Consider the following 26,876-nt stretch of genomic DNA (forward strand, 5'->3'; position numbering starts at 1 on the left):
ATTGGGGTAACTTTGTACCACAATTCTCTGTTTTCTCTATCAAATTAAAGGTAACTTTTGACCATATAATAACAAAATACATGAAATTTTATTTCATATGAAGTTGCAAAAAAAATAAAAAAATAATACATTGAGAACGTGGAACAATTATTATTATAAAAATAAAATATACGAACACATTTCAAAACAAAATATAAACACAATTATTATGTTTATTGCCTACATAGTATATGGTTGATATAAGTTATTTTTAATTCGCTAATCATATTCATGACGTGAATATGTTAGGAGAAAATCCACAAACTATTAAGGAAAACGCAGGAATTTTACTTGAAGCAAGTAAAGAGATAGGTTTGGAAGTAAATCCCGAAAAGACAAAGTATAAAATTGGACATTTATCCTTTGAAGAGGTGGAAAAATTCAAATATCTTGGAGCAACAGTAAAAAATATAAATAACACTCGGGAGGAAATTAAACGCAGAATAAGTATGGAAAATGCCTGTTATTATTCGGTTGAGAAGCTTTTGTCATCTAGTCTGCTGTCAAAAAAGCTGAAAGGATTTATAAAACAGTTATATTACCGGTTCTTCTGTATTGTTGTGAAACTTGAACTCTCACTTTGAGAGAGGAACACAGATTAAGTGTGTTTGAGAATAAAGTGCTTAGGAAAATATTTGGGGCTAAGAGGGATGAAGTTACAGGAGAATGGAGAAAGTTACACAACACAGAACTGCATGCATTGTATTCTTTACCTGACATAATTAGGAACATAAAATCCAGACATTTGTGATGGGCAGGGCATGTAGCACGTATGGGCGAATCCAGAAATAAATATAGTATTAGTTGGGGAGCCGAGACGTAGATGGGAGGATAATATTAAAATGGATTTGAGGGAGGTGGGATATGATGATAGAGACTGGATTAATCTTTACAGGATAGGGACCGATGGCGGGCTTATGTGAGGCTGGCAATGAACCTCCGGGTTCCTTAAAAGCCAGTAAGTAAGTATAAAGTTGTAAATCGCTCATAAACCAGCTACTCTAAACAGAATGCAATATTTAACCGTGGAGGCTTAAATATTCTTCAGGAACCGGACATAATAGATACGAAATTTCCATAATTGTGCAGTCCCGATAGAGGAAATACTTTGATAATGGAGCGTAGGCCTATGTCAGACAGTTCCCATGTAGTGGCAAGACAGTTACCCATACCTCGATATTAAGCTGTCTTCTCTCAGGGTTGGGGGCGCTGTTTTTGGTATTGTTGGGCTGATGTTGCTTCTCCTCACACACGTCCTTCTCATTGGCGGCACTATAATCATGTCGACCGAGAAGTTCCTCCGTGTCAGAGGGTCGTCCGTCACTGCAGTCTGTTGGCACCACTGAAAATAAAAGAAAACGTCATTATGCTAGAGAAAATAAATTATTCGACATTTCACGTCGCGAACCTTTCATTTGGTGATCTAAACAAAAGCGCAAGTTCATCTCTAAGGCCTCAGGTTCCAAAATTCGTCGTAAAAATATTACTTACTCGTATTTATCTAAAAGTCTGACAGTGATCAGTCTTGTAGAGCTATATTTTAGCTCTAAAATTAAGATAACAGAATATGGAATTATTAATAATTTGTTAAGAACGAGAATCTAGATTCTTTGTGAGAAAGTGAGAAGCCACTGTTTTGAATATTTAAATTATTCATTTAAATTCATGTTAAACATTTTAATTTATTTTAACGTATTGGATGAAGTTAGGATTTTCAATGAATTAATTTGAAACCATGTATCAGTTGTATATACTGAGAAAAAAATATTTAATATGGTTAATTTTTCACTGCTCAAAGCTGTACCTATCCCCTAAGACCTAAGTGAGGACGCAGGAGTGCTGCGAGTCTTTAAAATACACAAACACGACATTTCTAACGCTGCAGCCGAGCCTGAGTCATCCCTAACGGATTAGGAGCAATAGCAATGACGCATAATTGCCTCAAATCATTTCACCACACGGAGGGTACAGTGTAGGGGAGAAGTGGGTACAGTAAGACAGGGAGATATATTTTATTAGATGGTAAATTTTGATGTTGAGATGTTGGTAACAGTGGAGTTGTATGTTGCATGAGTAAAGTAACAGTATTTTCATACTCGATTTAATTATAGTTATAAAGGTGAGTGATTAAAAAATAATTCGTAATTTTTCACTCTAGAAGTAAAATTTTGGCTTGTGTTTAATGAAGGTTATATTGGATATAGTACAAATGAGATATAAATAAGAATGTTTTTTTTACCTAATATTATGGTATTTGAGATTATGTTTGGCAAAGTTTCGTCTTTCTTGTTTTAATTTTAAAGTGATGGCGTCATTTTTAAACGAACTATGCGTAAAGGGAACAGTGACACATGCCATTGAAGGGTACACTGAGACGTCTCACTGTTCCCATGTACTAATGATTTGCAAAAACAAACTGTAATTATATTACATTTACCAATAACTAACATTAAAAATGAACATACTAGTAACCAATTTAGGAACTGTAGCTTAAAATAATGGATACATTACGTTTTAATGGTTTCATAAATAAAAAAATTATTCACAAAATTTAAGAAAATGTTAAAAAAATAATAAAGAATTACATTAAATTCTTATAATTATAAGCTTTGTTGTCACCAAAAATTCATTTCATTTTTTCGCAAAAGTTTGAAATGTCATGGAAAATTCACTTTTCCAAATGTTCCAGATGTTTCAATGGTTTCGAAGTCAGACATCAAAATGATTCTAAATAAGCCTACAGAAAATGTCAAGATAAAGAGACAGCAAGCTTTCCTTTCTTTTGAAATAAATGTAAATCATTTCAATGTCCGTTAATAGGCACTGTGGTGTCTTACTGTACCCTCCTGAATGGGAACAGTGAGACATTTGCATTTTTTTTTGACAAACACGTATTGTATATTATGTCCTTTATCTATTAACATTTTTGTTTATGTATTATTATACTCCATGTTTTAATGTCTATTTCTATTGCACTTGATTTTAAAAATACTTTAATTATCACTTGCATACATATCTTAATATTTTGTGTCTCACTGTACCCACTACTACCCTACATAGTCTGTCAGCTGGGTTTCTGAAAGAGTAGGATGTAGCTTCCCTTTTTATTTAACGTAATTGCAAATCTGTGCGAAAGGTACAGTCGTGGATTCGTATGTCTCAGCTATTGATATTCGACTGTTGCCAATATTAACCTATAGTGTCTCAGGTGAAGACACGATCTCGTGCTAACTTTAGCCCGGATACGGAGCTGAACGAAGGCTCCCTAAATCCTGTAAGCGATATGTTTTTCACTGCACAGACCTGTATAGAACGCTGGTGGTATTGACATCTTAATTAATACACCGGAAAAAAATCATCAATGTTTTAGACATCACAACCAGAATTACAGTATTATAATTCATCTATATAGTCTCCAGCATGCTGTTACGAAGTTAGGATGCAACTGACAACAAAGTTAATTAAGTGAATAATATAAAATATGATAAACGCTACATAACAATATCAACCATGATGAAGAAAAATTATGGCCACGTGCATCAACGTCGGTTAGTGTAACCACCGGTTAAAATTGCCACTTAACCCCTGGTTAAGAATTTTTACTGTGCATCAGTCTCGGTTAGGACTTAAACAAGAGGTTAACCACGGTAATCTCCAAGATAACCAATGATTAGAAGTAAAACAAAATGCCAGCCAGGTTCACAATCGATGATTTCGAAGTACTTTCTGTATTTGGATTATTTGGTTTGGGGTGATGGTGAGCATGAAATTGTGTTAGTGAAAATATAGAATTTTTACGAGGAATTAGGCGACAGAAAATTTCAGAAGCGATTTCGTTTGTCGAAATTTACAATAAATGATTCACTTGAAATATCCCACAGACAGAAAGCATCCTATTTCTCCTATGAAGCGGCTTCTTACAACAATACGATTCTACGCAACTGATATTTTCAGTACTTCAAGAGAAAACATTGCACAGATGTATAGAAAAACTGTAGTACTCAAAGTAATAGCATCGCTTGACTCAAGGTGTACGAATAGCTATCCCCTTTCCTACGTCGCACGCTGAACGAAGGGAGATTATGGATAAGATTCCAAGATAGTATTGCACAGTTCTCTGGTATACTTGGAACTCTGGATTGTACACATATTCATATTTTTATTTATTTTATTTTATTAGATATTTATTTAACCAGGTAAGGTTAGGAGTATCAAGGCCTTCTCTACCATACCACCAGAAATAGAATTACAAAAGAAGGAAAGAAAAAAAATGCAGAGAGAAGTAAATAAGAAAAAAGGAATAAAAGTAGAAATACAAATAACACACACAAATGCAAATAAGGGCAAGAGAAAGAAATCTCCTGGTGTTATATGGTTCAGCCTTTTCTTTTATGGCTACTCTATCTCTCTTTCTTCCTATTACATATTTATAAGTCTATTAATTCACGTAGAGATATGATTTTCGTTTCTTACTTTAGTAAGATTTTAACCTAACAGCACCGAAATGCAACCCTGAAACATAACAACGTCGAAAGGCAAACAAATGCAACACGAAAATATAGGGAGACTTTCGTTTCGATGTAGAACGGAGTCAGTAAGTTATAGTCGTTTTTAGACGCTGGCTATACTTTTAGCAGATTTATGGATACTTTCCTTTTGTCACTTCGTAGAAACAGTGTACCATCACAGACTATAATATACCCTGGTTGAATGAGGTGTCAGCTAAACATTTGCAAATAACTGGTGCTTATAAATGGTGCACTGAAATTACATTTTAAGCACGGTTACTACGTTTTAACCGAGTTTAATGCACATCGTCATTATTCATTAGATACAGTAAGTCGTCCAATTGGTATAGACCCTATACTATATTAAGGGCTGAAATGGGTGAAATTTATATTTTCTAAGCTAGAGACTTGACAATATAATGTTACTAGTATTAATTCTTCCAAGTTTCATTAGTCTCAATTTAATAGCTTTTGAGTTCAATTTATATTTTTTTTAACTGTTTAACTTTTTCTGAATATAGCTATCTACTCCAACAAAATATAAGTTACAAGCCTGAAAAAAAATATCATCTCTCTAGCATTTGTTTACCAACATTGTACATTCGATAACTGTATCTTTTAAAACGATTCATGTTTATTTCATCATTCTTAATTAAAACTTTTCTATCATTTATCTTATTTATATTATTTAGGTTTGTTATAGCTTTTGCCGTATGAGATTATGGATAGTCACGTATCAGAGATTGTTTAATATATAGGGGTAAAGATTGGTAATATTGTCATACTAATAATATTATGATAGTTCTTTTTGAGAATTTTTTACAATTTTACTGAGCGAGAGGAAGATCAGTGTTTTGCGTCAACGTATTAAGGGAATGTTCGTAGGCAAATTTCTCGCTCAGTAAAACTGTAAAAAATTCTCAAAAACTACCATAATATTATTAGTATCACAATATTACCAACCTTTACCCTATTGATAACTGAAGTCGAATGCAACTGTTTTAATAAAAAATGAAACTGACTCAACAAAACCTTCTTGACTAGTAAATCGTCCAGAGTGTTGAATAGTTGGCACAATTAATAACAAGAGAACAGCTTATTATAACACATTACTGTCATCTAGCGTAATATTTGTAATGATGAGATGTTACAATAATACATAAGACAAGTCAATATTTTATTGTACTATTAGAGTACTTTTATCATCTGATTGAGGTTCTGACTGATATGTACAGTTACCCTTAAAAATAATGAGACGATTCTTGGTCGTCGGAAGTTAAAAGCTCTACAGCACGGTTCACTCGATATCGACGTAACGATACATAACATGAGAAATAGTACAAGAATTGTTACAAGGACCACAACAAGGACAAGGACCAGAATAAGGATCACGAAGAAGACTGCCATTTAAGGCCAGGATTTCACAACATAGCTCGAGTCACAAAATATCATTGCTTCACTGTACCGAATGGCAAATGCCTGCTAAGGGATCTACATTCTGGACTGCTGCTGTCACTATCTTGTCTCGGTAGCTCGTATAGTAGCGTGTTGGTTCCGCTGTATAACCGAAACGTCTCGTGTTCGATCCCGGGTTAAACTTTTTTTTATTGAGGTGTAATTAATTTGTTCAGAGTTCCTCGACTGTCTAATTTGTCGAAAAATATGGAATAATTTATGCGCAATTTCTGGGTTTTACAAGTTGGCTGAACCTCGTCAAAAAAAATAAAACTTACTTGGAAGTTAAAAGTATTCTTCCTCAAACAAAAATCATAAGAAACAAAAAGAGACCTGTTAACTTAAAATCTTGTCCACATGCCATCAGCTTCTATTACAGATCTAAGTCGATCCGGCATGGATGTCACGAGATTGTGAAATAAGTTCTGATCCCCGGCGAGATCTTCCCAGGTGTCAACAACTTGATCCCACAATTCGTCTCGATTTCGAGGGCGTCGGTGGGCATAGGGACTATCCTTCTCTTTTTCAATTCCACCCATAAATTTTCGATGACATTCAAATCAGGTGACTTCGGAGGCCAATTAATGATTTCGATCTCGGGTCTCCTTTGAAACCATCTTTGAATGCTTGCAGAATAGTGCGCGGGATGGCTATCCTGCTGGAAGAGCAATGCTCCTTCGGGAAAACGTTCTCGGGCTGAGGGAAGGAATATATTTTCCAGAATGTGCTCGTAAGTTCCCGCATTAAACCGGCCATAGATGCTTCTATAACGCCAGGTCCATCGTAAGACATCCACCCCCAACACGATATGCTAAAGCGCCCCGATCTTTCACGTCGGTGCACATAGCGCTGGTCATGTCGGAGACCATCCTCACGATAGACACGGACAGGACTTTCGTAATCACTCGAGATGGTTGTTTCGTCGGAGAAAATTACATTTCTCCAAATCGAAATCCACTCGATTGGTAGTGAAGGCAAGACGGTCGACAGCTTGTGCTTTCCCCATTATTTCCATTTGCGCAGCCCTCCGGCTCCTAATACCGCGGTTCCTCAACCTGCTGATCACAGTCTGTGAAGAGCCGGGAAAGTTAGATACTGCTCTTATTTCGTTAGCAGTCAGAAAGGGGTCCTGTCGAATTGTCTCGAATAAGAGAGCATCCTCTTCCAATGAAGAAATCCGCGGACGCCCAGGAATAGGGCGATTTTCGACCTCCCCTAAATTTTGGTAACGATAACCCACCTCGCGGCTGTACTTCCAGGAACACCGACCAAACGGCCAGCAGATCTAGCCCCATATCCAGCCTCAACTAGAGCTATAACTCGCTGTCTCATGTCACGTCGGTTCGCCATTACGATGAGAAATGAGGGATGACGATAATACTTTAGTGTAGACAATGACTATTTAGCGTGATATAGAATTATTGAAATAACAGGTTTCTTGCATAGTAAGAGTTAATAAATCAACCCTAAATTAAATATCTAAATAACAGGATATAACAGGAAGTCCAATTGTTGCGAAACTAATCAAATTAAATCTAAGCTGAAATAGCACAGCCATTGATAAATGTTTTGTACATAGAATTAGACTGAATTCCTATTCGACAGAACCTATAATAAATGGCTTGTCTGAACATGATAAACAAATCCTAAGTGTTTCCAATGTCACTGAACAATTTCAAAATATTAATTTAAAAACTAAGAAAGGATCGTAAATATTGTATCTAATGATTATTTACATTTATGTCTACAAAATTAATCTTGGAAAAACCTATATGATACTGGTACTACTGATATTAAGAGTTAATGTATTGCATTTTTCACTTAATTTCATAATCACTTCAGTGGATTTTCTCCACTCAATGTTGTGAAAAAATTCAAAAGTAAAAACATGTAGATAACGCAGGGACTTCAAAATCTCATGTATTAAAAAGAAGAATCTATATGTAATGAGTTGCAATGTAATGATCCTCATGTTCTTAAATACTGCAAGGAGTACAGTGTAATTTATCAAAAATTATGAAAGAGGGAAATAGAATATATTTGAATAGAAAAGTACAAAATTCAGATAATGCAATTAAATCTATTCGGAATATTATTAAATTTAAACTTGTAGATATCCTAAGAAAGAAAATATTTTTTCAATAAAACCAATGATTATAAAGTAGAGGATCCCAAATCTATTGCAAATTCTTTTAACGTATTATAGTATATAGTACAGAAATATTATTGACAACTTAAACATTCAAGATTTTGCAAAAGATACTGCAATTGGTTACTTAACAGATGCATTTAATAATTAGTATTAATATATGTAATTAGTCAATAACTGCAACAGTGCTTTTCCATTCAATCATAACATGAATAAAATTGAATGCATACTAAATTAAACACTATTGCAAACACGTAGATAAAATAGTTAAAATTAACTGAAGGTGTGAGAATGAAATAATCTAAAGACATACTTTTAACAAAAATTGTTTTGTGCGAGTGCATTTCTTACACATATGGGAAAGCTATTAATAAAATATTGTAATAATTACTCAACAAATTACATAGCCTAAGGACTCTAAACCTTTGTAAAAGTTTGTCTATTATTATATATATTTTTATAATTTCATTTTAATTGTTAGTTTTTAATATATATGCATTTACATTGTATATGTGTGTATAAATGAATTCATTAGATTAACGTTTATAATATTATAACTTGTAATTTTGTATTGTTTGCGATCATTAACACTTAATCTCAGGACTTTGTAAAACTCTATTTCAACGTTACTTAGCTATTTCAACGTTATTTAGACAAAAAAAAATCGTTGTATAGACTAAGAATCGAACTCGCACTCTTCTACACAACACGCAAAAGTCTTACCGTCTGAGCTATTGAAACGACATGAAAGCTTTCCTTTCTGTGTGGAGTGTCGATCTAGTCATGAAGGTCCATTGTCGATTTAACTACACGATTTATGTATATATTTATCTTTCATTTACGTAATATTATCATATTTTTTGCAGTTTTTGAAGTAAATTTCGGAACGATGCTAGTAACAAACCAAATAGTCTGAATTTAAGTAACTCAATATTCGTTGTCTTGTGTATCAGTGCTCTGGTCTCCGATCATGCGCAGTGTCTTACATCTGAGACTTTGGAATATTCAATCGTCTCATCCTTTTTCAGGGAAACTGTACATCTATTATTATCAGGCAGTACATCTCACTTGACGATATGTGTCAGAAGAAGAACAATGATAAAATTTGGCCGACATATAAATGAAAGGTCGCAGATTTTTTTGCAAGCGAAAACGTGCTTTTCCTAGAAAAATTACCAAAATTTAATCCATCTCCTTTAAAATCAAGAAGACATTTTTACGCATTTACCTTGGAAATACGGAACTCCCCACTAAACAAGTTGAATGTCTGTGGATAATTGATAATGATGATTAGGGTTCATTTTAAGTGGAATTTAGTAAATTTTTCTTAAACTACGGATTTTCTCAAGTCTGGCCTAGAACACTGGATGCAACTAGGAAGGCCGATGACCTCCTACGTGCCTCTATCTGTTACAACAGCAAGCAATTCTACAGCAATGGAAAGAAGAGATGTCCAGCCTTCAAGATTGAAAGAAGTACTGACGAACGTCCCACGTGAGACAGGCCGATACGGAACAGCCTGACATAACTTTCGGTTTTCTATTATCTTTGCTTTGTTCTCTCTCTCTCTTTCCTTCAGTCGCGGATAGTCGGGAAGGCTGGCGGTTCTTTTCATTGGAAACTGGTTTCAGTCGCCAAGACGACCGTCAACACCGTGTTGCCACTTTTATATGACCACAAAGTATCTTTTTTACGACGGGGAGGACACGGGATATCAAACATTTCGTAAAAAAGTACGTCTCTCACATCGTGGGCCTTGTAGTCATGACAACACGAAATATCTTAACCTTTCTGCTGCGAGGCCGGTTGTGTAATTAAAACAATCTAACGTCGTGAGGCGGCTGTCCGATTGCTGCGTGTTTTGATACCTTCCTTGGCTACAGAAGTTGTTGAATTCTAAAAATGGACTGGGGGATATATCTCTCCAGGGAAAACCCCATCGGAGACACTTACAATCATTATCTGGGTCAGACATTTTCCTGTGTCTGTAAGCAAGTGAATAATACAGGGTGGGCTATGGGAACCTGGCGATTTTAACATACAAAATTAACAATATAAGATACAAATAAGAAACATTAAAAATTATATATTACAGTTATATGAACACTAATAAATACAATTAAAGAGATAAGTTTGGGAGTAAATCCCGAAAAGACAAAGTATATGATTATGTCTCGTGACGAGAATATTGTACGAAATGGAAATATAAAAATTGGAAATTTATCTTTTGAAGAGGTGGAGAAGTTCAAATATCTGGGAGCAACAGTAACAAATACAAATGATACTCGGGAGGAAATTAAACATAGAATAAATATTGGAAATGCCTGTTATTATTCGGTTGAGAAACTTTTATCATCCAGTCTGCTGTCCAAAAATCTGAAAGTTAGAATTTATAAAACAGTTACATTACCGGTTCTTCTGTATGGTTGTGAAACTTGGACTCTCACTTTGAGAGAGGAACATAGGTTAAGGGTGTTTGAGAATAAGGTGCTTAGGAAAATATTTGGAGCTAAGAGGGATGAAGTTACAGGAGAATGGAGAAAGTTACACTACATAGAACTGTACGCATTGTATTCTTCACCTGACATAATTAGAAACATTAAATCCAGACGTTTGAGATGGGCAGGGCATGTAGCACGTATGGGCGAATCCAGAAATGCATATAGAGTGTTAGTTGGGAGACCGGAGGGAAAAAGACCTTTAGGGAGGCCGAGATGTAGGTGGGAAGATAATATTAAAATTGATTTGAGGGAGGTGGGATATGATGATAGACAATGAATTAATCTTGCTCAGGATAGGGACCAATGGCGGGCTTATGTGAGGGCGAGAATGAACCTCCGGGTTCTTTAAAAGCCAGTACGTAAGTAATAAATACAATAAAATTATTAAAGAAATTATAGTCGCGACGCTGTTATTCCTCTTTGCTTACGTCTTAGAAAGTGAAGGCTCTATAAAGTCTAGGTAGGTAGTATCGTTCGCCATTTTTGTTCTTTCGTTGCCGAACTACCAGACGAGGGATTTATTTGCAGCACCGTTAAACATTATCATGTCGTAGCTCCTATGATAATAAATCAAACGCACTGTAATTGAGCAAATAATTGAGCGGCAAATAACGTCCTCGTGTGTTTTCTGCGAACACAACGAAAGAGCCAAAATGGCGGGCGATTGTATTAAGTATTTATCGAGCCTTAAGAAATGCATCAGCGAATCACAAGACGCACACGTTTAAATGTAGCCGACCGGCAACGTGATTGACTGCCAGAAATTAGAGCGACGGGACTATAGTGATAGACATGTTTCATTTTTCATTTCCATTTTTTAAATATGATCTGTGTAAACTTTTTATCATAAGAATGTACATACATCATAAGATGTTAACTCTTTTAAATTGTCAGTTTTACTATCACATTTTTAACTTCATTATACTTTTTATATTCTCTTATATTATTGTAATTATTATATGCATATATAGAAGACATAATAATATTGGTTATAAATTATTATACCATTATATTTTTTAACTTTTCCAGTTATTGAAAGACTTAAATATTACTATTCAGACATCTCAAATTTTTCCATTTGTCATTAATTTTTCAAATATAATTATACATGAGATTAATACATTTGTTTTCGTTTTGCTGTCGTGGTAAATAGTCACTGAAGATGGAGAAGCATCTCCGAAACATGTCTGACTATTACTAATTTCTTTAATAATTTTATTGTATTTACTAGCTGTGCCCGTGCGCTCATGAACTTATTAGGAATAAATATAAAGTAATTACATAATTAAAATAGAACATTGGGTCCAGGGAACATTCGTGTTTGATAGAAGAATAAATAGTTTAATATGCTACTTAATTTAAATTCTATTTAAATAATTAAAATGCTATCATTTTGGTTCAGAGACCACTCATTTGGTGCAAAGATAATTCGTTTAACATTTTTCTAAATTAGTCTTGAATGCATCCTTTAATAAATCACTCCAAATTAATAGAGTTGATTGTTTACGAAGATCATTTTTATGTTAACCTTACCGTGCATCTTTTTTTTGTTAAGTTTATTTTATTCACGCCTTAACATCTGTGGTCATGTCGCGTGTTTAGAATGTGTGGGTATATCAGCAGGCCGTTTTTGAACGACACTATAATCTGAATCGGCGGTGGAAATGTGTTGTATTGTTATTTTAAAACTCTTGTATATCCTTAAATATCAGTCCTATCAAAATTTTGCCTGGAATAAAACTTATCGAAAATCGTTTTAAAGAAACTTTTGTTATGCAACATTTTTCACAAAAATCAATAATAAGCGAGATATTTCGGTTTATTTAATTCAGGCCCCCTTATAATCCCCCTTTTAAATAAAGTATTTTTAATGCCATATAGCCTAAAATCTAAGTTACAACGAACTTAATTTATATTCGAATTTTCATCAAAATCCGTTCAGCCATTATGGCGTGAAAAGGTAACAAACATCCAGACAGACGGACAAACAGACAGACATACAAACAAAAATAAAAAAAAAAGCGATTTTCGGTTTCAGGATGATTAATTATACATGTTAACACCAAGTATTTTTGGAAAATCGAAAATTACCAGAAAAATTTCGCTTATAGATTTATTATTAGTATAGATTAGTGTTCATATAATTGTAATATATAATTTTTAATGTTTCTTAGCAAATCCATGAACACTGTATAATTGACCTAACATGTGTGTTTTATCTTTAAATATAAGATACAAATTAAAATGTTAATACTGTCATATAACATAGGTTATTGAATGCCATTTGGGAACGTGACCTCATTTTCTAAATAGCACACCTCTTAAATGGCATCCATCAGTCTATGACGCAGATTTTGTATCGCTGACTGCACTATGTTGTTTGGTATGGTTGTGATTTCCAATAACGAAAATATTTTTGTTCATTGTACCATTCAAATGAAAGTGCACTTCATCGCTTTTTGACGGGACCATTTTATCAGTAAAGACGTTGAGAAAGTTTTCACATAATGTCATTCCAATTACTTTAACACGACTATTACACTTTTACTGCGTCATACTAGTTTCGACCAATAAAACTGTACGAAAGGACGTCTTTCAACAAATCATGGCTGCTTATCGCACAATTTTATCGCTTCCCTATCATTTGTTTTTATCACTACCCTAGCATTTGTTTCTTTGTTTGCCAACATTTCAAACTGCAAATTCTTTACGGTACTATAAAACATGCTTTGCGATCGTCATTTGTTTACAGCATAGACAGTCAAATGAAAGTGGCGGCTCCGTTCAAACGTTTTGGTAAAGCTAACCTTAGTGAAATAGAATTTCAGTAAATAATAATAATAATAATAATAATAATAATAATAATAATAATAATACTTTATTGTCACAACAAAGATACATAAAGAGACTAAAGAAAGGTGAAAGTGCAGCAAGTTTAGCTATAGAACTGTCCATACCAGAGAGTACATTAGTGAAGTGGAAGAGGAGTATTACTGGCGACAGTTATTTCGATACTATTTCCAGTTCACTTCTTGAAAATAGCAAAACAGTAAAGGGGCGAACTATAAACAATGGACAGATTATGCTCTTTCTTCGTTCCCTCACAAAGATCAGTATGTACTGTGATATATAAAGGAAGTATTTTTATGCGGTGACACTAGCAATAATTAACTTTATTTTATTAATGTGTATTTTTTAACTCTCTAGAGTGCAGAGTTCTTCCATGAAAAAGATGTCACAAAAGTTTAAAATTTTTCCTTGCTTTAATAATCGTCGATTTATTTATCACATGTTTAAATTCAACCGCAATAAATTAATTTCTTTTAAAATATACCTATTTGTTACATTCTTGCGATATAATTTACGAAATTGCCTGGATTCTCTAATGATAAAACTAGGATGTACAATGAGAACCTGAAATAGTGAACAATGTTCTTGCGGACCCTGTAAGGTGGCTGAACTCTTGAGTCGATGTGCTCCATCCTAGAATCGAACTGCCTACAATTGAGGCTCCACTGTAATTTGTTTCGCACGAGAAATAGCAGACAAATTTTGCCTTGGAGCTCACTACAAGGGACAGGGCTTTTACATGAGCCTCTCAGCCCCTCCACCGGATTTGAACCCGAGAACTTTGGATCCATCGCCTAACAGGCAGACTACTACACCGACGACGACGACGACTCAAAGCCATACTGTACAATCAGCTCTACGCTAGAACTGCAGTCGAACCTAATGTAAATAGATGCAACTTGAGCTTGGTACTGGTATTGGTGGTGGTGGTGGTGGTGGTAGTAGTAGTAGTAATGTTATTCCTTTTTAAGGGTCCATGTACGTGAACGACCACAAATATTATCAGAAAATGCAGGCTCTATATTTCTAAAATTTTATAAGGAAATTAACTCACAATTGGACAAAAATTGCAAGGTACTACAACAAGACCATTATAACTTAAATATCTGTTTTATTAATTTTTTTTTATTTTTTATTATTATTATTTTTTTTTTTTTTAGAATTCACTTTTTACTTTAAGTTTTGTAATTTTCACACATAATATTTCATAGCTTCACAACCATTCTGATTTAACATGCATTTATGCAAAAGGTAGACTACAATAATGCCCATTTCTTTGAAAATAGAAAAATTAGGTCACAAAACATTATGTAAATTGTAATATATTTTATATAGGACAAATAAAAAATTAATTGTATTAAAATAAACAATTCTACATGTCTGAGAGTAGTCTACTTTTCAGAAATAAGTGTACAGGAAAAATATTAAAGATGTCAGAGAGACCATGACAATGTTATGGTTACTAAATGATGTAACTGCAGAATTTTTTTTTTTTCATACTTTGATAAAACTGGTTTGAAAAATATTATTAGTAGTCTTTTTTATACTTTTATCAGATATTTAAGTTCTAATAAGCCTTGTTGTGGTAGTCCTACCTTGTAATTTTTGTCCAATTGTAAGTTCATTTTTCTTATAAGATTTTAGAAATTTAGAGCCTGCATTTTCTGACAATATTTGTGGTCGTTCACGTACATATACCCTTGATAAAATCTGTGGTGTTCGGGTAAAGGGGGATAAGTCATTTTTTTGTCCAGGTGGAATTTTGTTCCCCAGATGAACACACAAGTTAAATTATACAAATGAGTGTGCAAAAATCAAAGAATACTAGCACTTGTTGTGCTTTATTTGTGTAGAAAATTATTCGCAATAATGGTTCGAAGTTTAATTTTCAGTTTTCTTCAAACTCATTTTTATGACTTATCTACATTTACCCAAACACCACAGAAATATGCGTGTATAAAATCAGTAGTATTTTCACACTGTTCGAATCTTAAATTATATTAATTTGTAGACATTCTCGTTGTCTTTATCATTAAAAGATGAAGAATAGAATGGAAGGACGAACGATCGCCTTGGTGAAGCTGCAACTTCTCCGTCTCTTGTATTAGCCGTGTAGTCTAAACGTTATATTACAGGCGCAACCCTTACAGTGAAGGGAAATAAAAAATTCATTCATTACTTGCATACATCTGAAGTCTGAATACGAATAGTATAAAACATGAACAATAGAATAACGATCGCCTTGGTGATGCTGCAACTTCTCCGCCTCATGCATTAGCCGTGTAGTCTAAACATTATATTACAGGCGCAACCCTTAGAGTGAAGGGGAAGATAACTTTTTATAAAAAAAAAGTAATTCATTACTTGCATATATCTGAAGCCTGAATAGTATTAATATATTATGTTACTAGTCAGCGATGTATGCAATAGAGGGGGAAAGAAATTGGCCATCCTACCTCATCTCCTGGCTTAGTTGCCTCATACCTTATTGGTGTCACTTATGAGGTTCCAAACCAGTCTTCGAAATGTTGGCTAAACAATTCATTAATAATTTTCCGCTCAAGGGCACGTCCTTCACCGCAAATTCTCCAATCTTCTCTCCCTTTTGTCTTCGTATCCACACACCATCAGTGATGTCTATCATCTGACATCTTCTTTGATCTCGAGCTTTCTTCTCGTCCACCATTTCTTCTCAGCCAATTTCTTTTCCTCTTTCTTATTATTATTCTTCTTTCACCAACTCTTTCCAACACAGCTTCATTTCTAATTTTTTCTGTCCTTTTCACACGCTCCATTCTTCTCCATATTCACATTTCAAATGCTTCCCAGTCGTTTCTCTTTATTTCGTCGTTATGTCCGTGTTTCTGCCTATACAATGCCACACTCCACACAAAACACTTCAGTATTCTCTTCCGTAGTAAGAGGGAAGCATTATATGATATTCTTATTGAATTTGGTATTCCCAAGAAACTAGTTCGATTAATTAAAATGTGTCTCAGTGAAACATACAAGCAGAGTCCGTATAGGTCATTTTCTATCTGATGCTTTTCCAATTCACTGCGGGCTAAAGCAGGGAGATGCACTATCACCTTTACTTTTTAACTTCGCTCTAGAATATGCCATTAGGAAAGTTCAGGATAACAGGCAGGGTTTGGAATTGAACGGGTTACATCAGCTTCTTGTCTATGCGGATGACGTGAATATGTTAGGAGAAAATACACAAACGATTAGGGAAAACACGGAAATTTTACTTGAAGCAAGTAGAGCGATCGGTTTGGAAGTAAATCCCGAAAAGACAAAGTATATGATTATGTCTCGTGACAGGAATATTGTACGAAATGGAAATATAAAAATTGGAGATTTATCCTTCGAAGAGGTGGAAAAATTCAAATATCTTGGAGCAACAGTAACAAATATAAATGACACTCGGGAGGAAATTAAACGCAGAATAAATATGGGAAATGCGTGTTATTATTCGGTTGAGAAGCTCTTATCATCCAGTCTGCTGTCGAAAAACCTGAAAGTTAGAATTTATAAAACAGTTATATTATCGGTTGTTCTTTATGGTTGTGAAACTTGGACTCTCACTCTGAGAGAGGAACATAGGTTCAGGGTGTTTGAGAATAAGGTGCTAAGGAAAATATTTGGGGCTAAGCGGGATGAAGTTACAGGAGAATGGAGAAATTTACACAACACAGAACTGCACGCATTGTATTCTTCACCTGACATAATTAGGAACATTAAATCCAGACGTTTGAGATGGGCAGGGCATGTAGCACGTATGGGCGAATCCAGAAATGCATATAGAGTGTTAGTTGGGAGACCGGAGGGAAAAAGACCTTTAGGGAGGCCGAGACGTAGATGGGAGGATAATATTAAAATGGATTTGAGGGAGGTGGGGTATGATGATAGAGACTGGATTAATCTTGCACAGGATAGGGACCGCTGGCGGGCTTATGTGAGGGCGGCAATGAACCTTCGGGTTCCTTAAAAGCCATTTGTAAGTAAGTTCTTTTTCCGAAGCTGCGCAGAAAAACTCCTTTTACTATTAAAAGCTAATTATTGGAATTTATTAATAACCACTCAATGAATTGCATTAGTACTTTTTGTACTCATTGTGATCTTATCTTTCTACTTGTATATTTTGTTCATTTGCCTCTTTCTGTATTTGTGCCTTTTGTATTTGTATTTGTGAGATTAAGGGTGTTTGAGAATAAGGTGCTTAGGAAAATATTTGGGGCTAATAGAGAATGAAGAAAGTTACACAACACAGAACTGCACGCATTGTATTCTTCACCTGACATAATTAGGAACATTAAATCCAGACGTTTGAGATGGGCAGGGCATGTAGCACGTATGGGCGAATCCAGAAATGCATATAGTGTGTTAGTTGGGGGACCGGAGGGAAAAATACCTTTTGGGAGGCCGAGACGTAGGTGGGAGGATAATATAATATTAAAATGGATTTGAGGAAAGTGGCATATGATGATAGAGAGTGGATTAATTTTGCTCAGGATAGGGACCAATGGCGGGCTTATGTGAGGGCGTCAATGAACCTGCGGGTTCCTTAAAAGCCATTTGTAAGTAAGTATATGCCTATTTGTATTCTGATGGTGTGATAGATTAAATAAGAAAATAAATATGCTACTAGAAAAATGCAAGTATTATTAAAATGTATAAATATCTTTATCCTCGTCCATGCCGAAATGTAGTAATATACACCTGGTAGTAGCCCTTTAATGTACCTCATTAAAGTACACCTATTCATTATAATTCAGTTGTTCAGCCAATGAGAAATCACCATTGTACCATTATAACACCGCAAGTATCGATTATTCTCGGATATACAATCGAAAGACAATTAGCGAAAAGTCACGCAGGCTGGAAATCCAATACTGTCGCAGAAGGTTATGTTCTGTTACTATAATAATTAGCGTTAATTGTAAATACTATTCAAATAAATTCAATTTGTCATCTCGTTTTTCAATTCTAAATGAATTTCCAGATTATATCAAGTCCTAATGTTCATGTTATTCTCTAGATTATATCAAGGTCAATGACATTCGTGTTTCGGAAAAAAATCAATACTTTCGCGTCTGCGCACATCTCACAATTCAGGTCAGTTCCACTCCTCACATACATAACCATAACATGAATACTTCTGAATAATTTCAAGTTAGAAATATGGTGGAGCATAAAAAGTAGTATGAAACATGCCTATAATGGTAATTAAGACGCTCGTATGAAAATTATGGAACTCGCTTGCGCTCGTTTCATAAACAAACATACTCGCATCTTAATTACTACCATTATAGGCTCGTTGCATAATGTACTATTAAGATTGCCTTGACGATAGGGACCTCCAGTCTTTGTAGGAATGTACAATAATGTATTTTACAATAAAAATATAAATAAGTTGTTTTATAAATGTGAAATAACGCCGAATTTACGTTATTTTGTGCGAAGTAACACCGAAATTAAGCATTTAATAATTTTGGTGTGTGGATAAGCTTCAGGGCTTCTACCGCGTTGTCTTGGTGTTGGTGGCTGACGTTTCGACCGCTGTGTTGTGGCCATCTTCAGAGCAGTTGTTGAATAAGGAAATAGTCTGCGAGCTCGTATATACAGACGTGGACAAATTATTAACAAAATGGACGATTTTTATGATAATTCTGTTTACAAAATTTGACTTTTCAATTGAGACTACATTTGACAATTTTGGATATTTCCATCATTACAGTAGACAGAAATATGCAAAAATGTCAACTGTAGTTTAAATTGAAGAGTCAAGTTTTGTAAAAATATATAATAAGTCTTCAATTTTGCTAATAATTTGTAAATTAGCAAAATTGTCAACTGCATTGAAGAGTCAAATTTTGTAAAAATATAAAACAAAAATCTTCAGTTTTGCTAATAATTTCGAAATATCCAAAATGTCAATTGTAGTACAAATTGAAGAATCAAATTTTGTAAAAATATACAATAAAAACCTTCAGTTTTGCTAATAATTTGTAAATATGCAAAAATATCAACTGTAGTCCAAATTGAGGAGTTAAATTTTGAAAAATATACAATACAAATCTTCAATTTTGCTAATAATTTGGAAATACACAAAAATATCAACTGTAGTCTAAATTGAAGAATCATATTTTGTAAAAATATATAATAAAAATCTTAAATTTTGCTAATAATTTGTCCACGTCTGTATATATAGTAGTCTCGATAGGGGGAGTACTTGCGGTGATAGGTCGCAAGTACTCCCCCCATCGAGACTACTATATATATATATATATATATATATATATATATATATATATATATATATATATATATATATATATACACGAGCTCGCAGACTATTTCCTTATCCAACAACTGCTCTGAAGATGACCACAACAGCGGTCGAAACGTCAGCCACAAACACCAAGACAACGCGGTAGAAGCCCTGAAGCTTATTCACACACCATGTACACCAGCCGCGGAAGCCTACGCGAACACTTAATAATTTTATTCATCGTAAAATAGGATCCTTCATTATAATACTTAGTTATACTTAGTTATAAGGAATTCGGCTAAGCCCACACCTGCTTCCGCCTTGGTCCCAATAAGAAACGCTAGGCCGATGAGCGGACTTCACGCACAGCATGTGTCATTCACACAGAACAGAAACAGAAGGCCGCAAGTGGGCCAGGTGAGCGCCACTCCAAGCATCCTCCGCGATGTAAATAAGCGAGGCTGGCGCTGTAGGAAGAAGAAATCAGCAACAGGAAACATTAGTGTGGTGGGCGGCAGACAGAGCCTCTCTCTCGCTTATAAATAAATCTCCACGCAGACCACCGCCACAATCCCTATTATTAACACAGCGCAACCCCAACACCGCCGCCGCGACGCGCTGCCTCGCATCGGGGTGCGAGACTGTCTGATACAGCGATTGATTACAGGGGAGCAGCTCTATCAATCCGGATTAAGAGAAGATGTTTATTGTGATATATGGAAAGTGTGCCAAAATTATGTCAAAATAAGTAATTGTACATTTAAGGGCTCTGTTCTGGGCCCTGTATTGTTTCTTTTATATGTAAACGATTTACCCATGTATGTAAGAAATCATTTTATGTGTATGTATGCTGATGATACTTCTGTCATTGTAAAATATGGAGAGGAACTGGATTTAGAGACAACCTGTTGTGACCTGTTAAAAGATCTCAAAACATGGTTTGATAGCAATCTGCTTCACTTAAATGTTAATAAGACCGGATATATTTACTTTCACAATTCTCAAAAGAGAAATTTGAAGGACATCAATATTTCTATTCAAGATCAATACTTATGTAAATGGGGAACTACTAAATTCTTGGGCGTTACATTTGATGATTGTTTGTCTTGGAGACCCCATTGCATAAGTTTAATTACTAAGATCAATAGCATTTGTTATCAAATCAGAATTTTGAGGACGATAATAAATCACGATGTATTAATGTCTTATTATTTCGCACACGTCGAGTCAAGGCTTTCATATGGTATTTGTTTTTGGGGATCTGGAACCATGCTGAATGATATATTTATTGCTCAAAAGCGTATTGTCAGATGCATAGCGGGCGTTGACAGTAGAACCTCTTGTAGGGAACATTTTTTACAATATAATATTCTTACTGTTTATGGTTTATACATTTTTAATATTTTACTACTAATTTATAAAAATCTGTCTGATTTTCATCAAAATTGTGATTTCCATACCTACGACACTCGTAACAAAATAGTTTAACTATTCCAGCTCACCACCTTACAAACAGTAGTAGAACATATATGGTCTTTGGTATCAAAATATACAACAGTTTGCCTTATGACATCAAATATACAAACAATTCTCTGAAATTTAGGAATTATATAAAAACGAAATTAATAAAATTGTGTCCCTACAGTCTTGAGGATGCACGCATGGGCCGTTGAAATGAATAATGTTTTTTTTTTTTTTTATATTTGACTTATTTTACATTAAATTGTAATTGTATATATTTGACCATGTCTACGCATACATTATGCCATCGACAATAAAGTTCTATCTATCATGTTAAAATATTAGTACATTATGCAACGAGCCTATAATGATAGTAATTAGGAATCGAGTATGGATATTTATGAAACGAGCCCAAGCGAGTTTCATAATTTTCATACGAGCTCCTTAATTACCATTATAGGCTAGTTTCATACGACTTTTTATGCTCGACCATATTTCTAACTTGAAATTACCGGTATTCAGATGTATACATTTTATTTGTAACTGACAAGATCGGAAGTGACCTTGTTCTAGATCGTGAATTGTGAGATGTGCGCAGACGCGAAAGTATTGATTTTTTCCGAGGAACAATGTCATTGACCTTGACGTAGTCCCGTTAAACTTGATAATATTATAATATTATAACCTTGATTATTGAATTCGACATTGAAAAACGAGATGACAAATTGAATTTATTTGAATATTATTTACAATTAACGCTAATTATTACAGTAACAGAACATAACCTTCTGCGACAGTATTGGATTTCCAGCCTCCGTGACTTTTCGCTAATTCTCTTTCGATTGCATATCCGAGAATAATCGATACTTGCGGTTTTATAACGGTACAAAGCCGACTTGTCATTGGCTGAACACATGTAAGCTGAGTTATCATTGGCTGAAGACCTGTACTTTAATGAGTAGGTGTACTTTAAAGACATGCATTAAAGGACTGCTACCAGATGTATAATTAGTACAATTCGGCATGGTCGAGCATAAAAATATTAAACTAATGGCTTGTGCAGCAAAAGCTACGAACTAAGTTCATTACAATTCAAATTAAAATTTTTCAAATTTATTTCCAATGGAGAATACCAGATATTTTGGAAGTCCCTATCCTAAGCAAGATTAATCCAGTCTCTACCATCCTATCCCAAATCGATTTTAATATTACGTATTCTCCCATCTACGTCTGTCTCCCTCAAGGCCTTTTCCCTTCATATTTTCCAATTAACACTCTGTACCATTTATAGATTAACCCATACGTGCTACATGCACTGCCATCTCAAATGTCGATTTAATGTTCCTTATTATGTTCGGTGAGAAACGTACAAAGTTCGTATAGGTCAGTTTCCATCTGATGCTTTTCCAATTCACTGCGGGCTAAAGGAAGGAGATGCACTATCACCTTTACTTTTTAACTTTGCTCTAGAGTATGCCATTAGGAAAGTTCAGGATAACAGAGAGGGTTTGGAATTGAATGGGTTACATCAGCTGCTTCTCTATGCGGATGACGTGAATATGTTAGGAGAAAATCCACAAACGATTAGGGAAAACACGGGGATTTTACTGGAAGCAAGTAAAGAGATAGGTTTGGAAGTAAATCCCGAAAAGACAAAGTAGCCTATATGATTATGTCTCGTGACCAGAATATTGTAAGAAATGGAAATATAAAAATTGGAAATTTATCTTTTGAAGAGGTGGAGAAGTTCAAATATCTTGGAGCAACAGTAACAAATATAAATGATACTCGGGAGGAAATTAAACACAGAATAAATATGGGAAATGCCTGTTATTATTCGGTTGAAAAGCTTTTATCATCCAGTCTGCTGTCAAAAAATCTGAAAGTTAGAATTTATAAAACAGTTATATTACCGGTTGTTGTTAATGGTTGTGAAACTTGGACTCTCACTTTGAGAGAGGAACATAGGTTAAGGGTGTTTGAGAATAAGGTGCTTAGGAAAATATTTGGGGCTAAGAGGGATGACGTTACAGGAGAATGGAGAAAGTTACACAACACAGAACTGCACGCATTGTATTCTTCACCTGACATAATTAAGAACATTAAATCCAGACGTTTGAGACGGGCAGGGCATGTAGCACGTATGGGCGAATCCAGAAATGCATATAGAGTGTTAGTTGGGAGGCCGGAGGGAAAAAGACCTTTGGGAGGCCGAGACGTAGATGGGAGGATAATATTAAAATGGATTTGAGGGAGGTGGGATATGATGATAGAGAATGGATTAATCTTGCTCAGGATAGGGACCAATGGCGGGCTTATGTGAGAGCGGCAATGAACCTCCGGGTTCCTTAAAAGCCAGTAAGTATTATTATTAGTGTCTAATATATCTCCGCCGCTGCTTCTGTTAAATGGTGGGCTGTATAGTATATATTACGGCCCACTTTACAGATTGGCAACCAATTTTAGAGGCATACTCATTCTATTTGAGGTTCTCGAGTCACACCCCAAAAGAATTAAAAGCACTTCAACGCCGCTTCTAAGACGTATGAAATTTATGGGCCGTTAAAAGTTGTGTCTTCGCTATAAACTTCAATATTAACTGCTTGTGTAGAGATCTGTCAGTCACGAAAAAATTTAGAAATGGAGGAATTCACACGGATCGGTTCGAACTGCATGTAAACGAATTCTCCAATACAATTCAGATGTACGAGGTTCTTGCCTACAAATGTTTCATGTATCACAATAGCGTGGAGCGGCGTAGTGGTGTTGCTGTTATGAAATGGAAAACACTGGAACAAATAGAAATCGTGGGACTAATTTCTCTTCGTTCGAAAGAAACCTTCTGCTGGAAATTATTTCGCAGTATAAACCAATTAATGAGAATAAACAAATAAACGGATCTAAGTTGAAAGCGAAAAGTGAGGCTTGGCAGAAAATAGCCTATACCTTTGTATGAACTTCTGGTCTGTCAAATCACAGAAATCATCCACTCTGTTTACGTAGTCATGGATATCATTTTCTAAATAATCCAGATATATAAGTTCAGCATCTAACGCACCAGCCATATTGGATACTTCTATGTTAACAGAGAGTTAAATGATTTACTTACTTACTTACTTACTTACTTACTTACAAGTGGCTTTTAAGGAACCCGAAGGTTCATTGCCGCCCTCACATAAGCCCGCCAGCGGTCCCTATCCTGTGCAAGATTAATCCAGTCTCTATCATCATACCCCACCTCCCTCAAATGATTTAACTGCATGAAATTGGGCACTTAAATTAACATGGGTTTTAACAGCCTGTTACTACTAACAGTAGTTGAAGAAATGCTTCAACTGTTAAGTTTACAGTTAAAATGGAATAACACACTGTTATAATTTAACAAAGGTTGAAGAAACCGGGCCTATATTGCCATGTAAGAGTAGTTAGACCACCTATTTGATTCGAACTGTATTTATTTGTGGACTATGCATAACACAAAAAAGTCAAACTATCTATCTACCAATCAATCAATCAATTAATCAATCATCAATCATAGTGTTCTGTTCATGGGCAGGTCTTTCACTGCAAACCCAGATTTCTCTAATCTTTCCTATTTTCTGCCTTCCTCTTAGTCTCCGCATATGATCCATATAAGCTTATCTTAATGTCGTCTATCAGTTTAATTATTCCAATCACAGCTGTTGAAATTTTACCCAACAGAGTAACGAACTCCGATAAAGCAACCATCCTGCCAACTAGCCCACACGAAAACTGAATCAATCAGTCACTCAATTATCTCAAACCAAACCGAACTAAATAAAAAATCAACTCAAATCAATTGATCAATCCTTAAACCAATCACTGAAGCGAAACTGAACTGAGAAGGCGTAACCAATAAAACCAAACGAAGTAATCCAGGGGTGGGAAACTCGTATTGTAAACAGAGCAGAAAGCATGAGTATCTACGTACAACAGCGACTGGAACGGGACAAGTTAAGTTCTGTGAGAGTGGCTGTTTCCCGTATCTAAAGTAATCAATCAACCAAGTATTCAAATGAAACTGAACCAAAATAACCAATTAAACCAAGTAATCAATGAACCAAGAACTCAAATGAAACTGAACTAAATAACCAATTAAACCAAAGTAATCGATCAACCAAGAACTCTAATGAAACTGAATTAAATAGCCAATTAAACGAAACCAATCAATCAACCTACCACTCGAATGAAACTGAACTAAATAACCAATTAAACCAAAGTAATTAATCAACCAACCAAGTACTAAAATGAAACTTAACTAAATGACCAATTAAACCAAAGTAATCAATCAACCAAGAACTCAAATGAAACTGAACTAAATAGCCAATTAAACCAAACCAATCAATCAACCTACCACTCGAATGAAACTGAACTAAATAAACAATTAAACCAAAGTAATTAATCAACCAATCAAGCACTCAAATGAAACTTAACTAAATGACCAATTAAACCAAGGTAATCAATCAACCAAGCACTCAAATGTAACTGAACTAAATAACCAATTAACCCAAATGAAATTGAACTAAATAACCAATTAAACCAAAGTAATCAATCAACCAAGCACTCAAATGTAACTGAACTATCAACCAAGCAGTCAAATGTAACTGAACTAAATAAGCAATTAAACCAAAGTAATCAATCAACCAACCACTCAAATGTAACTGAACTAAATAACCAATTAACCCAAAGTAGTTAATCAACCAAGCACTCAAATGTAACTGAACTAAATAACCAATTAAACCAAAGTAATCAATCAACCAAGCACTCAAATGTAACTGAACTAAATAACCAATTAACCCAAAGTAGTCAATCAACCAAGCACTCAAATGTAACTGAACTAAATAACCAATTAACCCAAAGTAGTCAATCAACCAAGCACTCAAATGTAACTGAACTAAATAACAAATTAACCCAAAGTAGTTAATCAACCAAGCACTCAAATGTAACTGAACTAAATAACCAATTAACCCAAAGTAGTTAATCAACCAAGCACTCAAATGTAACTGAACTAAATAACCAATTAACCCAAAGTAGTCAATCAACCAAGCACTCAAATGTAACTGAACTAAATAACCAATTAACCCAAAGTAGTTAATCAACCAAGCACTCAAATGTAACTGAACTAAATAACCAATTAACCCAAAGTAGTTAATCAACCAACCACTCAAATGTAACTGAACTAAATAACCAATTAAACCAAAGTAATCAATCAACCAAGCACTCAAATGAAACTGAACTAAATAACCAATTAAACCAAAGTAGTCAATCAACCAAGCACTCAAATGTAACTGAACTAAATAACCAATTAAACCAAAGCAGTCAATCAACCAAGCACTGAAATGAAACTGAACTAAATAACCAATTAAACCAAAGTAGTCAATCAACCGAGCACTCAAATGAAACTGAACTAAATAACCAATTAAACCAAAGTAATCAATCAACCAAGCACTCAAATGAAACTGAACTAAATAACCAATTAAACCAAAGTAATCAATCAACCAAGCACTCAAATGAAACTGAACTAAATAACCAATTAAACCAGAGTAGTCACTCAATCAAACACTCAAATGAAACTGAACTAAATAACCAATTAAACCCGAAGTAATCAAGAACCAAGC

General features: G+C 34.7%; 1 protein-coding gene across 1 annotated transcript in view; it reads right to left on the bottom strand.

The window, feature by feature from the left end:
• Window positions 1-26,876, bottom strand: part of nkd (naked cuticle) — a 787,886-nt gene that overhangs the window by 41,674 nt on the left and 719,336 nt on the right. Inside the window, exon 4 of the mRNA XM_069827151.1 lies at window positions 1,212-1,381. Coding sequence (XP_069683252.1) covers window positions 1,212-1,381 — 170 coding nt within the window. The remainder of the gene's footprint in view (window positions 1-1,211; window positions 1,382-26,876) is intronic.

The sequence above is a fragment of the Periplaneta americana genome, chromosome 5 (assembly GCF_040183065.1).
Source record: "Periplaneta americana isolate PAMFEO1 chromosome 5, P.americana_PAMFEO1_priV1, whole genome shotgun sequence".
NCBI lineage: Eukaryota > Metazoa > Arthropoda > Insecta > Blattodea > Blattidae > Periplaneta > Periplaneta americana.